At 40.9% G+C, this 22,247-nt stretch overlaps 1 protein-coding gene across 2 annotated transcripts; it reads right to left on the bottom strand.

Moving 5' to 3' along the window:
- Positions 1-20,501: 20,501 nt before the first annotated feature.
- LOC113918477 (DNA damage-regulated autophagy modulator protein 2-like) lies at positions 20,502-21,866 on the bottom strand. Of its 2 annotated transcripts, XM_027586948.2 has the most exons (2): positions 21,316-21,388; positions 20,502-21,200 (listed from the first exon to the last, which is right to left on the bottom strand). In XM_027586948.2, the coding sequence occupies exons 1-2, from the start codon at positions 21,386-21,388 to the stop codon at positions 20,746-20,748; spliced, it is 528 nt and encodes a 175-aa protein (XP_027442749.2). In that variant the 3' UTR covers positions 20,502-20,745. The 2 variants fall into 2 exon arrangements, with proteins under 2 accessions (XP_027442749.2, XP_027442748.2); XM_027586947.2 differs by having other exon boundaries at positions 20,502-21,866.
- Positions 21,867-22,247: the final 381 nt, after the last annotated feature.

The raw sequence follows: 22,247 nt of genomic DNA, 5'->3' as shown, positions 1-22,247 counted from the left end.
GGGGCTCTTCCTCATTGCCTCATGATCTCACCTCTGCCTCCATCCCCTTACTCCAACCCAGATACTCACTTTGATATTGGAAGTCGCAATGTGACATCAACAGAAGCAGTAATTATGACCATGCTGCATAGTATTAAAAAAGAAAGAGAAAGTCATGTTTTCGGTCCTATAAAACTGAGACTCTCTTCCCTAGCCTCATTTCATGAAAGAAGAATGCCTCCTTGCTGAGTGGGATCCCCTTCCTGAGGTGCTTCACAGATCCTTTGAACTCTTGGGTCCCTGGATAGGGGCTGAGACTTCTGAGAGAACGTAGGCCTGCCTGGGGCTGGTGTGGTTCCGAGGAAGGAGTTGGAGCAGGTGCCAAATAAGATATTTCTTCTGAGGCTCCACACGTCAACCCTTTCCTTTCCCACTTGGAAATATGTGCTGAGCTAACCACACAATAGCCTCAGTCAGGCCAGTGAGTGATGTTTCCCAAGATGTATTTAATTATTGGAATACTGCACATAAGTTCAAGTCTCAAAATGAATTCACTCCGCTTCTCAAACTATAGGAACATGAGAAATAAAGTCACATGGCAACTCACAGAGGGTAGATGTATGTTATAGCAACATTGGTAGGATGTTTGGAGGGCTTCCCTTTAGGGTCTATTGGGAGCAGGACAGGAAGGGGCTGGCTTTCCTCCCTATCTCCCTTTCTATATCTCCCAGAATATCTGCCATGTTTGGAAAAACCTCATTTTGATATTTTTGGACAAAAAAATCAAACTTATCCAAGAAAACACTGCCTCTTTTCTGTTTATGATACTAAGCAGCTCATTTTTCACTGTCTCCTGATGAAATATTCATTATAACATGAAAGGAATCACAGTTTGAAAGTAAGAAACATAGAAGGAGCCAGTGGTCTCTGTCAAAAGAGCAGTATAATGAGGTTGGATAAATGGGGCACTTGACTCTCTTATCATTCAACATTTATGGGGCTTCTACCATGTTCCATGCTGTGTGCTAGGCACAGGAGATGTAGGTGGAAAAGATAGAGCTTGGAACCACAGGTTGGTAAATAGCTGACTTCCAGCCAGGATAATAATCCTAATGACAAGTAAGGGGGGCTGTCGGTACACATGAGAGGTACTCTAGCTGAGATGGAGTCAGGGAAAGGGTCCCAGAAAGAGATGTCATGTAAGCAGGTGGGATTTCTCTAGGTGAAGGGTATGGTTGGTGGGATGGGTGGGGAGTGGGGATTCCAAGCCAAAGGCAATTCAGAGGCCCATAGAGGAGAGAGACCATGGACTGGAAGCAATTTAGTCTGGCTGGAGTAGATAGTGTCAAGTATTAGGGGTGTGGAATGCTAGCAGAAGAGGTTAGAGAGGTGTGACTGGAGGAATCCATGTAAGAGATTCTTTGGTTAGGAGCAGGAGCCAGCCGGAAGCCAGGTCTAGAGATACAGGTATCTCCAGCATTGGAGCCTAGTACGACCTTAGCAAGAAAGCCCCTTGGGCTTCCTGCTGACTCCAACCTGGAGATCAGGCTCAGTAAGTAGCTAGCAGGCCTCCAGAGTAGGGTTTTGGTCTTGGCAGGTGGTGGAGTTGGATTTCTTGAGCTCTGCATGGGCACAGATGTGTCTAGTCACACTAGTTCCAGGGCCAGACTGAACTTTGCTCCAGGGCTGGTAGGAAGTGCTCTGGGGGAAAAATCTCTTCTCCAGTTTGGCCAAGTCCGTGATCTCACCAGACCACTTAAGAGATCCCAACTCAGTACTCTGAGTCTCCCCCTGCAGCCGCCTTGCCTACAGCACTTCCACTCCCCCCCCCAAATACACAGTTGGCCCTCTGCTCCTTAGGATCCCTACCAGCACCCACCACACGGGACTCCTATTAGAATTCCATTAAATTTGGGGCACCTGGGTGGCTCAGTCGTTAAGCGTCTGCCTTTGGCTCAGGTATGGTCCCAGGGTCCTGGGATTGAGCCCCGCGTCGGGCTCCCTGCTCTGCGGGAAGCCTGCTTCCCCCTCGCCCACTCCCCCTGCTTGTGTTCCCTCTCTGTCTGCAAATGAATAAAATCTTAAAAAAAAAAAGAATTCCATTAAATTTAAGAGGAATACCTTCAGTTATAAAGTAAGTCACGGAGATGTAAAGCAGAGCATAGAGAATATAATCAATAATATTGTAATAACGTTGTATGGTGACAGATGGTAGCTATCCTTATCATGGGGATCATTTTGTAATGTATAAAAATACCAAATCACTATGATGTACACCAGGAACTAATAGGATATGGTATGTCAATCATGCCTCAATAAAAAGAATTCAGAGCCAGAGGGAGTTTGCAGAGCAAGGTACCCAGGTTCTTCATTTAACTGCTGAGGAGACACAATCTACAGCTGAGAGCTGTTGGAGACAACCATTCCCTGCTATGCAGGTGGAGTAACAGAGAAAGCCTGACTGCAGCGAGAGAGGCCATGAAGCAGAGAGATGTTCAGAAGGGAGCAGAGTTGAGAGATGGTGAAAGAGGATGCCCGGGTTGCCTGGTTCCACCTCTCTCTGATGTCCAGCTGCTTGACTGCCTTTGGGCTCCCTGAGGTCCCCTGGATCCTAATGACAAATTCCCTTTTCCCTTATGGTAGCTAAAATCAGTTTCTGTTACATGTGTGGCTGTTACTTCACATACATAATGAATCAGGATTCAGGCATGGAAAGTCACTTGTAAGAGATAAAGGTGACTTTCCAGCTGAAATTAAGTATTGGTGTTAGTTTCTTGTGACTGCCGTAAAAAAATGACCGGAGTCTTTGTGGCTTGAAATTAGAAAAATGTATTTTCTCACAGTTCTGGAGCCAGAAGTCCAAAATCAGTATCACGGGGCTGAAATCATAATATCAACCGGCCCATGCTCACACCAGGACCGTGCTCCTTCCAGAAGCTCTAGGAGACAATCTGTTTCTTGCCTCTTCCAGCCTGTAGTGGTTGCAACCATTCCTTGACTTGTGGTCACTTCAGTCTCTGCCTTTTGTCTTCTGTCTGTGCACTGAATCTCCCTACTCTTTTTTTTATGTCATGTTAGTCACCATACAGTACATCATTAATTTTTGCTGTAGTGTTCCGTGATTCATTTTGTGCGTATAACACCCAATGCTCATTACAACACGTGCCCTCCTTAATACCCATTTCCCAGCTACCCCATCCCCTCACCCTCTTCCCCTCTGAAACCCTCAGATTGTTTGCGGAGTCCAGAGTCTCTCACGGGTCATCTCTCCCTCCGATTCGCCCCCCCTTCAGTTTTCCCTCCCTTCCCCTAATGTCCTCTGTGCTATTCCTTATGTTCCACAAATAAGTGAAACTATATGATAATTATCTTTCGCTGCTTGACTTATTTCACTTAGCATAATCTCCTCCAGTTCCATCCATGTCGATGCAAATGGTGGATTGAATCTCCCTACTCTTTTTTTTTTTTTAAAGACTTTTTATTTATTTATTTGAGAGAGAGAGAGAATGAGAGAGAGCACGAGAGGGAAGAGGGTCAGAGGGAGAAGCAGACTCCCCGCTGAGCGGGGAGCCTGATGTGGGACTCGATTCCGGGACTCCAGGATCATGACCTGAGTTGAAGGCAGTCGCTTAACCAACTGAGCCACCCAGGCGCCCGAATCTCCCTACTCTTATAAGGACACTTGTGATTGCATTGAAGGTCTTGCCAGATAATCCGAGATAATCCTCCATTTCAAGATATTTAATGTAATCCCATCTGCAAAGATCCCTTTTGTCATATAAGGTAATAATCACAGATTTTTACAAGTTAGAATGTGGATATCTTTCAGGGAACATTATTCAGCCTACCACATTTGGGATATTAAAAAAAAAAAAAATGCCAATTTTAAACGGTGATAGCTGACAATGGAATGGTAAAGAAAGGTAGAGCCAATGAAAGCTCCAGGTCAGATAAAGGCACCCAGACCCAAAGAACATAGGATCTGACCCTCCAGGTTGGTATTGGCCCCTGGAGGAGATAGATACATCTCATCTTGTTAGATCCTGGTCCAGGCACCAGGCATCACGAACACTCCCGCTAGCATCCCTTGTTCTGATTTCAAGGAACTTTCTAATAATTTGGCTGCTTATGTAGATTAACCAACAGTGACAGAATGGGCTGATCTCTACACCAAAGTATATAGTTTGTGGGATCATTATATTTCTCATTGTAAATGTAAAAATAAGAATTCTGTTGTTGTTTTGCTTTGTTTTTTGCTCATTAGTTTCTATGAATTTGGGTAATATGTATCAGGGTCTGAGATGCAGGCTGTCTAGTTATAAACTCAGAAATATAATTTGCCATCATACTAAGAGTAAATCCATCCCTGAAGGGGTGGTCAAACTGAGTTGTAATAGCTTGGTCCTAATTCCAAATTCCTAAAGAGTTTAAAAAAAAAAAGTCAATTTCCTACCCTGGAACAATCAACTGTGACTAGGGAAGGAGGCTCCTTTGAATATACTGCTTTTATTTTGTGCCCATTAGGGAGGGATAGGTTAAAAGTTGGAGAACATGGCAAACAAAGGACATAATTGTCCCCTGCAGTCTGTGTTATACTTAAATTCTCAGAGGGCGTTCTATTTCCAAATGCTCCCTGTACCATCTACTAAGTCTTCTTCATGATTATGGATTTGTGTGTATTCTCAGGATTCATGGTAAAACTACAGTTTCTCCTTCCTCCCAAGTATTCTTAGTGCTACCTAATTAATCTCTATGAAATACCTTTGATTTATAATCTACAATGACTATTACTCATACACAATCTCTGTGTTTTTAGTCTTATCTATGTATTGCCTGTATTTTATTGCTTAATATTTTGAAAAAATCAAGTCACTCTATCATTAAATACATTAACTAAAAAAAATAAACTCTCTCTACAATTAATGTAAAACTCATATCACTTTCCTTAAATAGAAGGTAATCATACAAATAACTGTAGCAGGATGTTAGAAGGTGGTTTCACACCACTGTTTTGACTGAGGCCCCAGTGCAATACACAATATACAATAGATATATTACCAGAATTAGTATAGACAGACTCCTCCCATGCAAGTTTACAAAGGAAAATGTGGAGAACTGGTTCCATGGTTTTTGCATCCCTTAGTCAGAACAATGATATTTAAAACGAGTCGGAGGGTAGAAGGAGAGGAAGATCTGTGAAGGATCTCTTAGGAGGGGTCTGGTGCTAGAGACCCAAGGGGAGGACTGCCATCTCTTCCAAGCTTCATTAGGACCACACAGAGAGCCACAGAAGGTGTTCCCTGCTGGTAGGGGACATAGAGTAATGGCAACTGACTCTATCTAAGAACAAGTGGAGGTGGCTGTGTTAGAAATTTAGAACTGGGCTGTACGAGCAGAGTTTTGGTAACAAGGGAGGTGTGACCATTTCCCATGGACCAGATGTAGGCCACTTGGGAGAGAGACAGCTAGAGTGTAGTCAGATCATCTTGGGCATTTCCAGTGGAATGTCCAGGAGGAACTCCAGCAAGAAGAACAAGGGGGAAATGCTAGCTTCTCAGGGACTGTGAAGGGAGTCATCAGTGACTAGACTAGAGATGCTTGAGTTAAGTGCCCTGCAACAGGGAGTGATAGAAATCTCTACGTAATGGCTCAGGCAAAAAGGAGTCCTCTAGCATGAATGATGCCACAGCAGAGGTGGCCCTGGCATTTGGGTGCTGGTTTGTATACTCATGTGTGCACCCATTAAGACCTGAGCACTTTTTATTGTTGCCATTTTATTTTCTATTTTCTCTCTCTGATTTTCATTTCTCTGGGTTTTTTTTTCTTGTCTTCCTATGGACCACTTGAACATTTTTTAGAATTCCATTTTGATTTATCTGTAGTAATCTTGAGTATATCTCTTTGCATAGCTTTTTTAGTAATTGCTCTAACAATTACATTATAGATATCTAATGTGTCAGTCTGTTGGTGTCGTCAGTTTGCCAGTTTGAATAATGTTAGAGAAGTCATACCTCCCTTTACCCTTCCCCATTTATAATATAGTTGTCTTAAATATTTTACATTTTTAAAAAGATTTTATTTATTTATTAGAGAGAGAACACGAGCAGGGGGAGGGGCAGAGAGAGCCAGACAAGCAGGCTCCCCACTGAGCAGGGAGGCCAACACGAGGCTCGATCCCAGGACCCTGAGATCATGACTTAAGCTGAAGGTTGATGCTTAACCAACTGAGCCACCCAGGCACCCCTTAAATATTTTACATTTAGAACTCTATCAGTGTTACAACTTTTGCTGTACTTGTCAAACATAATTTTGAAAACTCAAGAGAAGAAAAGTCTATTGTATTTACCCATTTTTCCTCTTTGCTGATGTCCCAAGGTTTCTTCTTTTATTGTTTCCTTTCTGGTTAGAGAATTCTGTTTAGCCATTCTTTTAGTGTGGTTCTTCTGGTGACAAATTCTCTTAGTTTCCCTTCACCTGAGAATGTCTCGATTTCCCCCTTAATTCCTGAAAGATATTTTTGTGGAGTATAGGACTCTGGAATTGAAAATTCTTTTCTTTCAGCACTTAAAAATACTGTGCCACTCTCTTTTGGCCTTTATGATTTCTGATGAGAAATCTGCTGCTATACAAATTGTTTTTCTGCTATAGGTAGGGCGTCATTTTCTCTGGCTGCTTTCAAGAATTTTTCTTTGCCTTTAGTTTTGCGAAGGTTAATTATGATATGTCTTGGCATGGCTTTCTTTGGGTTCATCATATTTGGAGTTTCCCAAGCTTCTTGAATCTGGAGGTATCCGTATCTTGCCAAGTTTGGGATGTTTCCAATTATTATTTCTTTAAATAACTTTTCAGCCCCATTGTTTTTCTTCTCTTCTGGGACTCTGATGATACAAATGTTAGGTCTTTTCTTATAATTCCACGAGCCTAAGGTTCTGTTCAATTTTTCCAGTCTATTTTTTTCCTCTGTTGTAAAGATTGGGTAATTTCTATTTTTTCTAACTTTTATGTTATTGTTTCTTTCCTATGTCCCCGCCTCCCCCGCCGCCCCCCCCCCCCCCCGCGTTTTGCTGTTGAGCCCATCAACTGAGATTTCTATTTTGGTTTTTGCATTTTCAGTTCTAAACTTTCCATTTGGTTCTTCTTTATGTCATCTGTTTCTTTGCTGAGACTTTCTATTGTTTGCCTGAGATTTTCTAGTTTTCATTTGTTTCAAACATATTTCTAATTGCTCACTGAAGCATTTTTTATCATGGCTACTTAAAAATCTTTGTCAGATAATTCTAACATCTCTGTTATCCCACTGTTGGCATTTATTGACTGTCTTTTTTTTTTTTTTCATTCAGATTGAGATATTCCAGGTTCTTGGTATGATGAGTGATTTTTTTATTGACATCTGGACATTTTCATATTATGTTATGAGTCTCTTGATCTTACTCAAACCTTCTATTTTGTCTGGCTTTTTAGGACATGCTCTGGCAGGAGAAAGGGACTGCCACCTTGTTACTGCCAGGTGGAGGTAGACGTCGAGGTTCCCCACTCAGTTTCCACTGATACCCAAGGTGATTGAGCCTCTTGCTACTGTGGGACAGAGTTGGGAATTCTGATTCTCCACGTGGTTTCCACCATCACTGTGGTGGAGGTGTCTTGGTTACCACAGGGCAGGGTGACGGTGAACAGTCTTGACTCTTCACTAGGCCTCCTACGATACCACCCAAGCATGTCTCATTACTGCTGGGTGGGAATGGAAGTCAGACTCCCCACATGGTCTCCACTGACACTCTTCTACTACCCCAGCAGAGGGATTGGGATGACTCATTACAGCCTCCCAAGGGTACAAGTCTAAACTCCCTACCAGGACTTCGCTGGTATGGGAGAGTATGAGGCATGATTTTTCCTTTGGTGTTTCCTTGGAGTAGAGGGTGTTTTGCCTAAAAACTGTCTTGCTACAATGCCCATTTTCTGGTCCTTTGGCTAAGAGAGCAGGCATTTGTTGGGGGCTTGTTTGTTTGTTTTGTCTGCAACTGTTTGGCATTTCTGAGTTGCATGCTTCCTCAACTCCATGTCTGAGTTGTATGAGGCAAAAAGAAAACCCAGGGAGTTCACCACCATGCCATTCCTTAGATCTCAAAGTCCTTTGTTCTGTCTACCTTTCAGAGTCTTCTTATGTTTGTTTTATATTTTATGTCCAGGTGCTTACTGGGAGCAATAGGGAAAAGTACATCTCCTCTGTCTTCCTGGAAACAGAAGTCACAGGGTATCTTTTAAATGTTAACAAACACTTGGTGATTTGACTTGGGTATATCATTTCCTCCCTCCCCACTCCTACCCTTGACACAAATACAAAAGAATAAAAACACAAAATTAGTACTATATTTTTAATTAATTAATAATATAAATATTTTAATTAATCAAAAGGTGATTTAAAGAAAAAGGTAAATAAAGATATAATTTAAGACATATGTCTATCTACCCATGTAGATATTTTTATGCATGTAGTTACATGAAAGTTAACAGATTAAAAAATGTATACACACTGATGCTGCAAACTGGTGAACCGTGGGTATCTTCTAGAGGTTCTCAGGCCTTAGGGATAGAAGCTGATAGTTATACTGGACAAAAAAACCCTCGGCAGAACAATATGCTCCCTATTCTGCACACAGACAGTAGATCAGGGCACTTTGGCTTTTGGTTTCCTAATACACACATTCTATCCATCTGTCTTTCAGGAAAGATATAGCAGTATAGTCAGACAGACAAATAGATGCACATACGTACTGTGACACACTTGAACTAGACTAATAGAAAAGTGACTAAAATGCTTTTAATATAAGAAAAGAGTATGTGAACAATTAATAAGGAAGCATGGTGTGGGACAACACCAGTACTTGTTGATCTTACACTATGAATTAGATACTCTGTATTACCTCATTTAATTCTTAAAGGTTGATGTTATTACTCCCCTTTAACACATAAATAAACTGAGGCTTAGAGAAGTTAAATAGCTTGCCTAAGACCACATCCAATAATTGCAAAGCCCAAATTTAAACCCCAATTTGTTGGATTTGAAAATCTGCTTTGTTACCTATCTCTCATGAAGGAAGGTGGGGTTTTGGGGAAAGCCGTGTTAGGTAATAGAGATGCTTGATCAGTCCATGAGGTGGCCACAGGACTGATTGATGTGGCTGGACTTCACTGCATTTTTCAGTCTCTTATAGTCTCACAATTGAGCTGTGCATTGTCTTAGAGTCTGCAGCCTTCTCTTCCCAGGATGTACTTTTATTTCAGGGGGAAAGTTTGGGCTGGTTCTGCTCTCCTCTCAGATTTGAAGGGAGTTGGCCAGGTCTTCTCTTCCTTTGTGTATATGACTAAGAGAGATGGGAGGGGGCCCACAGCACAGAGACCCATTGCCAAGAACATCTCAGGGTGGAGAGACCTCTGGAACATTTTTTCCACTCTGCATCAGACAGGGTAAAACTGATTAGCATTTAATTGGTTTCAGCTGTTCTTAACATATTGCTTAGAAAACTTCGATGTACTTTGCTAAATTCAATATTCCTTATGGTTAACAGATTAAAAGCCAAAAACACTCTTGAAGATCCTTGCTTTGGATCACACTGAGTTCTCTGCTATTGTTCACCCATTTGGAATGCTCTAGGAATGCTAAATACTTTGGATTGGGTATAAAAAAAAGAAACATTTATGTCTGTTAAGACTCTTGGGTAGACAGCTTCCTAGGAATCAAGATATCTAGACTGCAGTCATGGCTTTCCCCACATAGCCGGTGACTTTGGCAAACATCTTCACCTCACTGGACTGCGCTCAGGCTCCTAATCTAGAAAATGAGGAGATTGAGCTCAATGATTGCAAAAGTTGCTTCTATCTTTCAGGTTCTGTAATTGTTTTGTTCTGATGCTTCAGTGTAATTCCAAAAAAACAATGGTATGATGGTTTCTGATTAAGAAGGGTGTAGAATAGCAATGGCAAGTTGAACCAGGGAAACTCTGAGGGAGGGGTTTCAAAGAACATAAAATGGATAAGGCTTAATCAATAGGCATTTTACTCTTCAAAGGCCAAAGGACAAATGAAGGGCTGGGAAGATCTCTGACTCTTTCACTGTGTGTTCTTGGGCAAGGACACTTCAGTCCCCACCCTTCATGTGTCCATCTATGAGATGCAAATAAGAACATCAACCTGTTAATGCAAACATTTTTGTTAAGAGGTTTAGTCAAAAAGTGGGATGCAAATAGTGTGTATCAGACACTGAGGACCACAGCAGGGGCTTAACCCTAAGGCCTGGGTGACTCCTGAACCATCTCCAGCAGACCCAGGAACTTCCTCACTTAGCCTCAGGGCTGTGAGACTGAATGTGGACTGACTTACTTAAGGTTGAACTGAGAGAGAGATGTGAGGCACCTCCATTGAATGCCTTGCCCATCCCCTAAAGCGAAGGACCCCTGTATGCCTCCACAAATGAGTTAATGCTTGAAATAGCTCAGACTGCTGGACGCATAGCTGGTGCTGCTGCATCCACGGTCCAGGACCATTTAGGGTCACAGCCTTTCATTAAGGGGGCAAGACCAAAGCTGGTTCTAGCAAATGCCAGAGCCTTGCTGCAGTGGCAACACTGAAGAACTGTTGGCTTTGGATGAGATGGTTCTCCAGGAGTTCGTGCCTTGCATCGGTGGAGTAGATTGTGTTAGCCACACACAGAGCTATGATAGTGAACGCAAGACTAGATATTGAAAGTTGTAGGCTGCTTGTAAAACTTCATGAGGGGGACTGTACCAATGTGAAAACTTTTTTCCTAGGGACTAATCATGCACTGGGAATCTAAATTGTGGGAGAGAGTTTAGTCCTGGTCATTGACTCACCTATTTGGAAATGTCAGCCTTACTAGATTGGAAAATAGATGAATAGTGTTTTCTTCTGGAAATGTCACATGTCCACCTGGGAAAGGAATGAGGGCTTGAGACAGCAGGGTTTTCCAGGTTCCATCTGGCAGCTCTTTGCCATACTTTGGGTAGGACTAGCCTGCACATGTTCTTCTCTGTAAGTGGTGGGACATTCTAGCTCTCTGAACACTCCCAGGGGAGCAGAAACAAACTGAGCCTATTGAACGAGCCCACCAGGGCAGCAAGTCCACAACAGTGTGCGCTCACTACCTCCTCAGAGCCTGGGTCTCATGTAATTGTATGTAGAACCCCTTACTGAACCTTTCCCTTGCAACTTGAAAATTAAACTCTATTTCAGGCACCATTTCTCTTAAGAGTTTACCCATGGTTAGAAATGTGAAGAATCCATGGGATAAAAATGAAAACAAAAGATGAAAGTGCTTTGTGTATTATTGTTGTTGCTCTATGAAACCCCATGGCCCCTCCCCCTGTGGTTCCTATATCCTGTGTGCTGAGTGTCAGCTGGTGACTTATATGCTCATATTCCCTGATGAGAAGCCCAGTCCTATCCTCGTAGCCTGGCCAGCCTTGGCAGGAGGCCCAGGCTCATTAGGTCTTGATTGTGCTGTTCCTTCTTATAGTCATAGCGAAGCCCATGCACATTGACCCCAGGCACTTTCCCTCATTTCCCAACCTGGATTCACTTTGAGTTACACATGGATGATGGGCGATCACATAGTTTTCTTCTGTTTGATTATGAAGAGAGAACACGAGGGAGCATCCATTCTCCCACTGTTGTTCTGGCTCAAGTGTTGGAGAGGTGGGTGTGGTTGGAATCAGGCCCCAAGGCACTCCCAGCTCTCAGCACAGCCTCTGAGTTCCCTTCCCAGCCCTTCTGAAGGCTTCTCTTTCTTTCTCTGGCATCCTTTCAGTTTGAACTCACGTAAACTATTAAGGAGTCAGACAGCATTCTCCGATTTTTATAAACTGTACGATGGAGTTTTGTAAGAAAACAAGCCATAGTTGTGAAAGTTGCCATGAACATCAAGTTCTCATACTGCTGCTTTACAATTGGCCTTTATTAGAAATGGATTATAATTCTTCTAGGGTAAGGACTGCTAAAAATTGACTTGGAAATTCTGTGCTTTCATTATGCCCATTTCCCCCAGTTACTTGTTTATAGCCAGGAAATCTGACGTATCTTAAGATATGTTGCTTGTTTTTGCCATAGGCCATAAACTTAATTTTCAGCTGCCTAACCCTGGAAACCCAAGACACTTAGAACATTGTTATTTATTTTCAGAAAAAAAATTATTTTAATCAATCAGATTTACTTTACCAGTAATTAGGTCAGCTGGGATAAACCTGCCCCCCTTTTTAAAAGATTTTATTTATTTATTTGTCAAAGAGAGAGAGAGAGAACACAAGCGGGGGGCGGGCAGCAGGCAGAGGGAGAAGCAGACTCCTCACTGAACAGGGAGTCCGATGTGGGACTCGATCTCAGGACTCTGGGATCATGACCCGAATGGAAGGCAGATGCTTAACTGACTGAGCCACTGGTGTCCCTCCCCTCTTTTTTTAGTGGATGAAATTATGAGAACTATTGTATCCCATGATTATGCATTTAGATATTGTGCTATCAAAAGACACCAACAAAAGAAAAACAACGGAATGAAACAGATAGGAGAAAACTCTATCCCCCCCTCTCTCCCCATGCCCCTTTTTGGCTATTTGAACATAAGCAGTTTTATTAATGTCCAGGGGAGTTAAATCCTTCTTGTTAGGATGACTATTATGAACTCTTCCCTAAGTGAAGATTTGTGTTCTGAAGTCATTGTGTTCTTGGGCTTTGGTCCAAAGTGACTTCATTTTCCGCCTGCTGGGATTTCAGAGAGACTGCTAATGTAAGGGCGGCAGATTTGTGAGTCAAAGATGTCTTTTTTTTCTGACTTATGTTAAATAAGACTGAACTGTGTGTTAAGATGCTACCAAGTTTTACCAAAATTTCAATTAAGTATGGCAGAATTCTAGTTGGCCCAACTATGGAGTTAATTAAAATGTACATTATAGATCTGATAAACTTAATAAATTGGCATTGGGAAGGCACAGGAACAGCAACTAGAACTCTAAAAATAAACAGTTCTCAGAGAACAGTCCTCAACCTCATATTAAACACATTAAAATTAATTTCAGCTGCATCAAAAAGTTGGCATGCAAGTCACTCCCAGGATTTGTTTCTGTTTTTTTGTTTTAATTGGTTTGAATAGGATGGCAAAATAATTCTAGGGTTTCAAGATGGAAATGAGGAGTTTACTATTCATGAGCCCACTTATTAAGAATGATGCAGCCATCTGAGCCATCTAGTATTTGGTACCACTGTGAACCAGAAGGTCAACACTCCAGGGAGAGCCTGAGCTAGAAAAAAATCGACACTTAAAAGTCCTCTCTCTTGTGCTTGCTTTGGCAGCACATATACTAAAAGTTCTCTCTTGAGTCAGTTACTCTAGCCTTCTGGACGAAGAAAAGTTTCAGAAGTCACCTTAAAAGATAATCCAAGATGTGCAGAAACAATTTTTGTAGAATGGTGTTCATTGTAACATTATTTATCATAGTGAGAAATTGGGAACAGCCAAATAGCCAGAAAGTATTGGTAAAACAAATTATGACACATTTACACAATGGGATACAACAGAATCATAAAATAATGTTATGTTGTAGTAATATTAAAATTCATAAGAAAAATTTGTGATATATTAAGCTAATTTTTATATATGTTGAGAGAAAAAAGGTGGGCTAAAAAACAGTAGACTCCAAAAGTTAATTGTGGTTATCTCTCAGGCAATGCCAAAAAAGCTGAATTTTTTTCTCTGTACTTTTCTATAAGTCTTTTGTATTAAAAAAAAGAGAAATAAATGCCATAAAAAGATATTTTGTTTGCAAAATCTGCTGAGAGATGGTGCATATTTTAATCTCTTATTTTTAAACTAGAAGCCTCAACTTACTTGGCTTTTTAGAGATTCATCTACTTTTTATATATCTCATCAATTTGTAAAAATATCTGTCACTTCCTATCATATGTGGAGGTTTTCTGCTCTCTACTTATGCAATGCTTTGGGGAAATTAAATTTGATTGTGTCAAAGTCATCAGAAAAGCCTTGACTTTGTTTCTGTGAAACCTCTTTAAAAGTGGTTAGGTGGTGTTAATAGGCTGTTAAATGGGTCAAGAGGCCACCAGCACTGAAATAAAGTGGTTCTTTATCACTGCAAAAACCTCCAAGGATAAACTCCGCCCTCAAAGCAACATGCAAACCCCAGAACCTGAAAAGAAGACACACACACGCTAAGCCAGGGTGCATGCAGAGCACAGATCAAACTCCTTATTTGAAAATGGAGGGCTGAGGCTTCAACCAGTAAGACGATGAGCTGGGGAAAGACCAGGCCCTGGGTCAGAATACTCTTGTGTGGGAGGACCCTTGTCTGCTCCAATTTCATGGCACAAATGAGAATAACTCTTGACTAGACGGGAAATTCTATGAAACCCTAGTATCCAAAATTGTCTGGAAACTATAGCGTTATTGTATTAGTTGCTCTTGATTTGAGACACATGTATTTAGAAAACTACAAAATACCCCCTTTCTCCCAAAGCAGCACAAAGAGGGACATTCTAAGATCATGACTCATTATAGCAATGGTTGGAGTTCTCGGTGTTCCTGCCACCACAGCTCTCTACCCATGACCTGGAGCTCCTCCTTTTTCCCTGGCACCCGTGTTTCTTACCTCCACTCCACCCGTTGTACAAAGCCACTGCATGAAGGATGATGGAGCAGCATTTCTCTTTGCTTCCAGCCTAGAATGGTTGCATGCTCTGGGGGAGGAGAGAACAGAAACTCCAGGGCCCAGAGGTGCGGCAGTCTGGCTTGGTGTGGTGGGATGCAAGAGGACGCATTGCCTGGTGCCCGTACCATGGGGATAACGAGACCCAGGTCGGTGGAGGGAAAGAGTAAGGTGAGGAAGAGCAGAGGGAGACTGGAGAGAAGGGGCGAATAATGTGGGCAAGGTCAGGGCACCATGCATGGCTTTGGCGGAGGAGGGGTGGGTGGGTGGCCCAGGCATGGAAACTGCTAGAGGGGGCAGGCGGGAGGAATGGTTGGTAAAGCAGAGGTTCTTTCAACGGGAGTCTGTGGATTATAGTTTTAGTTTTGTGTGTTTGAAAATATCTTTACTTTTCTCCATCACCCAAATTGTGCTTTAGTTGGGTATAGCAGTCTAAGTTGAGAGTTTTGTTCATCAAGTTTTGTTCACCTTGAAGAATGCTTTTTCCATCATTTTGTGGCATAATGTTGGCACCGAGAAGTCTGGTAGTATTCTCTTTTCTGTGTGATGATCTGTATTTTCTTTCTGACACATTTAAGATTTCCTTTCATTCTTTATGTTCTAAGTCTCATCACAGTGTTCCAAGTGGGAATTTATTTTTATTTATCCTTTTGTCACCTAGAGCCGACTTTCGACCTATGGTTTTCTTTAGCTCTGGGGGAATTCTTAGCCATTACTTTTATGCTAAGCAACTTACATTGCTTCTCGGTTGTTCTTTTCATTCTCTTTTTCTAGGTCTCATGTTATATGCACGTAATCACTCTTTTGTACATTTAAGCTCTTTGTCTCTCTGTGTTGAATTTGGGGTGAGCATCTTGGTTTGATCTTACCAGTCACCAGTACTTCCTTTAGTGAGTGTAAAGTTCATTCCAACTATTAAGTATTTTTTAAACTTCCAACGAGTACCTTTTAATTTCCAAGAGTTCTATTTGTTATTTTGCACATCCATCTATTCTTGCTTCATTTATGCGTGATTTTGTTCCATATGGCTAGTTCTTTTTATAACTATTATTCTCTTATCTCTTTGGGCTTCCTTGTTTTAACCAATTTGTTGTGCCATTCATTAAAATTAATTTTTTTCTACAGTGAATTCATGTTCTGATTTAATGCTTTATTGACTGTATTTTAGGATTTCACGGATTTTAGAATTTTGATTTGCAAGCTTATTTTGAATTGGAATTTTTTATTGTTTGTTTTTAATTTTTTTTCCCTCTCTTCTCTCTATTTCTCTAAATCCACTGGTTTTGTGGTTGTCTATTTACTTGGCCCCCTGGAATTCCATTTCAGAACCAGAGGCTATGAAGGCAGTTCAGCGCTCTCGGCCAAGGTGGTGTCAGAGATAACTTGGGTCCAGTCATTGGGCCAACACATGGCTTGGTTCTTTTCCTGGTTTCATGGCTGGATCTCTTTATTTTCCCAGGTACACAGACTCTCCTAACTCATAGCTCAGGCAGCCTCTCTAAGTTGATCACCCCAATTTAGGTCCCTTGTTGCAAGTGGGGTAGGCTCCCTGCCATGGGGCCACCACTACCTAATTCTGAGCCTGGAGACCAGCAGGTCCATGCTGTTAGCCCAGCTCACTCTTTGGCATTATGTTGCTTTTTCTCGTCCATGGAGATAGCAATCTTTTTTTTCCCTTGAACTCTGCAATGTCATTTTTGTTTCCTTTTTTATAGTTTATCTTTGCCATGCGTTTAGGGGAAGAAGAGCAATGCACGAATCTGCTGTGCTTGGATATGTCTAATTGATGTACTCTGGCTCATATGTTAATAAGCTAGCTGTAAATGAGGGGCTGGGGAAGCAAGTTTCCTTTCTGCTGTCTCAGAGAGCCAGGGCTCTGAATATGGACATTTCTCCAAATTTAGCAACAATGTTCAGGTACCAGGCAACCAGAAAGTTTGCCAATATTTACTACATTTAATAAAATACAGTTTCCAAAAAATAAAGCTGTTGAAGTGCCCATGGGGTTGCGTATAGGGCAAGACCATCCATTGTGCTAAATATTTGCCATTTACTCTTCTGAATCCACTCTCCACTCTTCTACACCCTGCACTGTGCTCCCTGGAGGCTGACCTATATAGACTGCATCAACCAGCTTCCTGGCCCTTTGCTTCCCGTTGGGTTGAGCTAGTGGGAGGGGCTGGAGGAGATGGAAAGGTAGCAGAAGGGCAAAGTTTGGGTATTTAGTTCGCCAATTCCCTCCTGGCTGGATTGCAGGTTGTTTTTCTCCTGAAAGGTCTCCGTTGGGTGGCCGTCTTTTACAGCTGGTGTTCTGGCTACCACTCCTTTTTCCTGCCCCTTCAGGTTCCCACTATTGCTAGCCCGGGGGACTTACCCAACACTTCTGGCTTCCCTTACCCCTCTACACACCTTATAAATAGCTTCATTTAAACTCTCCTCAATTATCCCATTAGCTTGTTCTATCAGTTCCCTGCCAGGATCCTGAATAATACCTCCATCCCCACTGTGACATATGATGGGATCTTATTTTTCTCATCTTGCCGATCAAAGTGCTAGAATATATTTCCTTTTGTTTCCTTCTCAAACCCCAAATCACAGATTAATTGAGTCCCATGAAAACAATATTTTGAAATATGACAGCAGGAGAAATCTGTCATTAGGGTTTCAAAATTTATTTTCTAGAGCTATAGCCTGGCCATGCATAATAAAAAGTGCCCCTCCACCCCCAAAATCATGAATTTGGGACTCCATTTCAGACCATGAGGGAGACTGAGTCATATATATCTTTTTTAAAAAGTGTATTGGCTGGTCCTGAGGCAAACAGATAGATGTCAAGGAACAAGGATTCACAGAAAAAATACAAAATGATAAATACTGCTCTTACCTTTCCACATATTCCAGTGGACGTAGGGCTTCCTACACAAGTACCACAACTATGAGGAGGCTAAAATTCATACCCTGAGTGGATTTTCTTTTACAAAGAGAAAAATTGTATGTGTCAGAATTCTCATAAAGCTCTACAAAGTACTTCCTTGTTGAAAGAGCTGTTTTCCCCAGTTGCTTCTGATTGATGTATAATTTCCTCTCACATTCTAACAGATGTCTTAGCCATTTCTGCCACCTGTAACATGAAATCCTCTGCCCATAAAACCTTTACTAATATGATACAGTAGTAAATCAATTGAAAATTACTCTACTTTGCTTAAAAAAATTTCAAGAAAACAAGGTCCTATAAAGGTAATAAATTTAAAAAAATCAACTCTTAGTATAGGTTCAACCTCTTCCCCATCTACTAGTAGAATTAGGTATGTGATCATGGATCTTCAGAATGATGGAAAAGGGAACTCCATTATCTCAAAAAATGTATGATTATATTTAATATTTACTGAATGCATTTTATATGCCTAGCTCTTCTCCAAATTTTATGGGGAATGAAGAAATACAATATGCGACACTTAAAAACAGCATACAGTATAATGGGAATGACAGTGAAAATTATTGAAATCATATTAAATGCTTAATTGTGTGCCGTTCAGTGGAGAGAAGCTCGGAGAACCCTGGTATTTTCCTGTATAATGTATTTCATTGTTCCTAACTGGTCAACCAGCTTAGACCAGTCAGTCTTGGTAGATGACCCAGTTAATATCTGTGACCACATCTCTCTTCCCAAGCCTTCTCTCTATATGGCTTGAAATTGTGTTCCATTTTTCACATTCACATCAGATGACTGCTTCTAAAAAGTTTTACAATGATGATTCTAACACTAGGTTTCTTATACCCTGTACTTATTGCAACTAATTTTCTGAACCTGTAAATAAAACTTCATACTCATCCCTATTCCATTATGCTGGTTCTTTGAGGCCCATGTTCCAATTCATTAAACAAATTTGGATCCTGTTTTGATCATTCAGTTTATAAAAAGGTTCCTCTCCAAACTTTGGTCACCTGAAGTTTCATTTTGTATATATCTTATATGTAAGGAATTTTAGTGTACTATGGAGTTTGGAAACCTTGTTGTTTACATTATCTCATTTTATCATCAATATCTCCAGGCAGTATTTATTCTCTTTCTTTATAGATGTAGAAGCTCAGAAGCAGCAAATGCAGAGCTGGGATAGGATGATACATGTCTTCAGACTAGTGCCTGGGTGTCCTTTCTTTCTTTAAAATATATTTTTAGAAAGAGGTCTTTCATTTATTTCTAATATCACAGGTAATATGTTAGCACATTAACATTGCATAAAACCAAACACTGTAGATTAAGTGAACACTCCCTTGGTCCTTCCTGCAACCCCTTTTCCCTCTCCAGAGGTAAGCCAACTCCGCTTGGAGTGTGTTCTTCAGGAACTTTTCCCATGCACTTCTTCACTCTTGGAAATAGTTCATTTTGTGGGGTATCATATTGTACTTGTTTTTCTCAAATTTGTCCTTTCCACTTCATAACATATTTTAGAGCCCTTTCCATGTCAGCATTTCCAAATATTACTCATCTCTTTACCTGACGCACAGTGCTCCATTGTAGGGATGAGTACAACGTATGTAACTTTCCCTTTGTTGACAGATGTTAAGATTGTTTCATTGTAATAAATATCTTGTACATGACTCTTTGGGTACACGTGTGGGAACTTCTCTAGGCTAGAGACCTAGAAGTGGAATTGCTGCTTGATCTTTGAATGCAGTTGTCTGCTAGGCAGTGGATCCCCTTAACCAGCTTACAAACTGAGCAACACCCTTCCATCTTGCTCAAATAAATAGTATGAACATCTTTGCAAAATACTGTGTTGAGAAAAAGATTGTGCCTGGTACTCTTATATCCTATCTTTTAGCTCTCTCAGAAAATAATATGAAGTTAGTTTAACCTGTCTCAATCGTTAGCTCACTAATGTTTATGTAATATGCATTCTAGAGTATTGCAGAACGTAATGCTAAGTTTGTTCACTCTGTAGATTCCATAATCCATTTTTTTCTCCTTTGAGGAAATCTGTATTTTTGCCTGGTTTAGATTTCTGGGCCGTGTCCTATTTTCTATTTCCCTGAGAAGATCTGAGACAGTGTTTCTGAGACCTATAATCTTTGATTCTGTCTGCAAAGCCTGGATCCTGGGTTCTCTCTGCCTCTCGTTATTTAGGTTGGGCCCCAATTTATTCTCTGTGGCATCCGTTATACCCTTCTCAGTTTGAAGATTGTGTTCCTTGCTGGAGAAGAAAGAAGCAATTGAGTAGCCCTGCCTTTTCCCTGTTATCATTTAACAGGATCTTCTCTAAGCAGTTAGCTTATACTTGCCTTCATCTTGCTTTACACTGTGTGTGTGTTTTCAAAGCCCTCTCTGTGGCTCGTATCATCTAGCACTCTGCACGACCTTCTGTCACTTTCTTACAGGATTTTGAATGATTTTCTTATTCACCTTGATTGGTGTCTTTTCTTTCATCTTTTGTATATGTCAGTTCAAAATACAGACTCATCAGAAAACTCCATGTTGGGTCATACTGGTTTCTGCAGGTAATGATTACACCACAAAGTTTAATTTTTCAGAATTTCACAATTTAAAAAAACCCAATATATTCCTTTTTATTGCCTCTGGCCTTGGGGTTATATTTATATTCCCATGAGCTTTTGGAAATTTATTTTCCTAAAGCCTCAATTACATGTCTACTATAACCAAAGGTTCTTCATTTTTTTTTCTACTACAGATTCTAGGATGGCGTCACTACTTTCTTTCATCTTCAGGAAGACAAGGACTGCATTTTATTTCATATGTTCACTGAAATATTTTGTTGTTGTTGTTGTTGTAGTCCTTTGGTTTTATTTTCTGGGATTAAAAAAAGTATAGGCATAAATGTTTTTACGTGGTCTTCTTGAAGATATCCTTTAAAATAACTTGTGAAATGGCTTTATTTATGTCTCTTGATTATCAGTATTCATCAACATCACTGTCAGTCTTGATTAACTGGTTAAAAATTTCAGAGCAGAATAAGGAACTTTCATGAACTTTTCCCCCAATCCCTGAGAATCATAATCATCACAGATATATTTTATCCCTTCATCATAAATCTCTGGAAAGCAGCCGTGTTTGTTCATTGTTCACAGGGCAAGGAGCAGTGTCATAGAGAGTTAATCCATGTAAATTGGCTTCCACTTGTAAAGGAATTTTCTGAAAATCACGGATGTAAGTCAGGAAAAAACCAAAGAAGGAGAAAGACATAGACCATTCCGCTGCAGTGATGATCGTGTGAAGCACATAACCTCTGTCCTCAGAGTTCCAATGGAGTTTCTGTACGATATCTGTGCTGAAATTCCCACTGTGCAAAAGGGATGAGCAAGTCAGCATGCTAAATGCACTTACTCCACACCAGATAACCACGAGTAGTCTGATCCAGAAGACTTGTTTGCCATGAATTTTGGGCTGCATTTGGTAGGAAAGGATGGTCTGAATGAACATGTATAACGAGCCCATACCAAAGGTGAGCACAGCTCCACATACATGCACAACAAAAAACGCTGTTTTCTGGAAGTTTGCCACAACAGAAAGTCCAAAACAACTCAGTAACCCAAGTACAAGGCCAGCCTTGTTTAATTTGATGATACGACTCTCTTCAGGATTCAGGGCATGAACTTGCTTGTAACGAACATAAATGGTAGCAATGCACAAAACTGCGGCAATATTTAACATAGCCCCAAACAAGCATTTTTCTGGAGCTACTGTACCAGTGTCACTGATATAAGGCAGAGGAGGGTCAACATGGTGAAGTGTTATGGCCGTAATGTACGAAAATATGAAAGCAGCAGCTGTCCAAATTACTAGGGCTGAAGGGAGGAAACCGAGACCTTGCTGAAACCACCACATCTCAAACAGGTCTTTGTTGCTTGTTTGCTTGGTTTTATCTTCCTCACTAAACCTTAGGTTCTGACAGAGCAGGAACCAACCGTTTTGTTCACCATTCTATTTCCAGCTCCTGTTTTATAAGCTCATAAGATATTGGTCTTCAAATCTGCACAAACCAGCACCTTTGTAAATCCTGAAATCTTCTCTGCTTTCTTTGAAGATCCATGAATCAGAACAGCAGTTACAATTCTTAAATTTCACAAATGTTTGAATGCTACTGGTAATAAGATTAATTCCTTATACTGTCTCCTCTAAGTGGTGACTGCTTGTTTGCTTGGATGACCCCGCCAGGGCTGGTCGCCGCGTCCGAAGACAGCCCGCGGGACCGAGAGAGGGCCTGAAATATTTTTATCATATGAACATCACCATCAGATCCCTCCTCTCTGGTCAGAACTGAGGCTAGTGTAGCACTTCCTTCTTTCTTGTGCTTTTTGAAAGATAAAATCATCAGGAAGGCAAGTCAAGAATGTATTAAATTCTAAGATTGTTGTAGAGATTTTGAACAGATGTCTAAGTACTTGAAGCAATACATCAGTATGACAACTTGCCTCTGTGTCATTTGTATCATTTGATTTAAGAAAGCATTCTCCAGCTCTTCTATTCAGCTAGGCATTCCTAGCACACTCCTACAAATAGCAGTAATCTCTCACTCATGTTTAATC

This window comes from Zalophus californianus, chromosome 1 (assembly GCF_009762305.2).
Source record: "Zalophus californianus isolate mZalCal1 chromosome 1, mZalCal1.pri.v2, whole genome shotgun sequence".
NCBI lineage: Eukaryota > Metazoa > Chordata > Mammalia > Carnivora > Otariidae > Zalophus > Zalophus californianus.
Note: the sequence above shows the minus strand (reverse complement) of the source record. Positions and strands in the feature narration are given on the sequence as shown.

Coding starts and splice junctions, on each gene's coding strand:
- LOC113918477 (XM_027586947.2), bottom strand. CDS start 21,546: ATGTGGTGGTTTCAGCAAGGTCTCGGTTTCCTCCCTTCAGCCCTAGTA.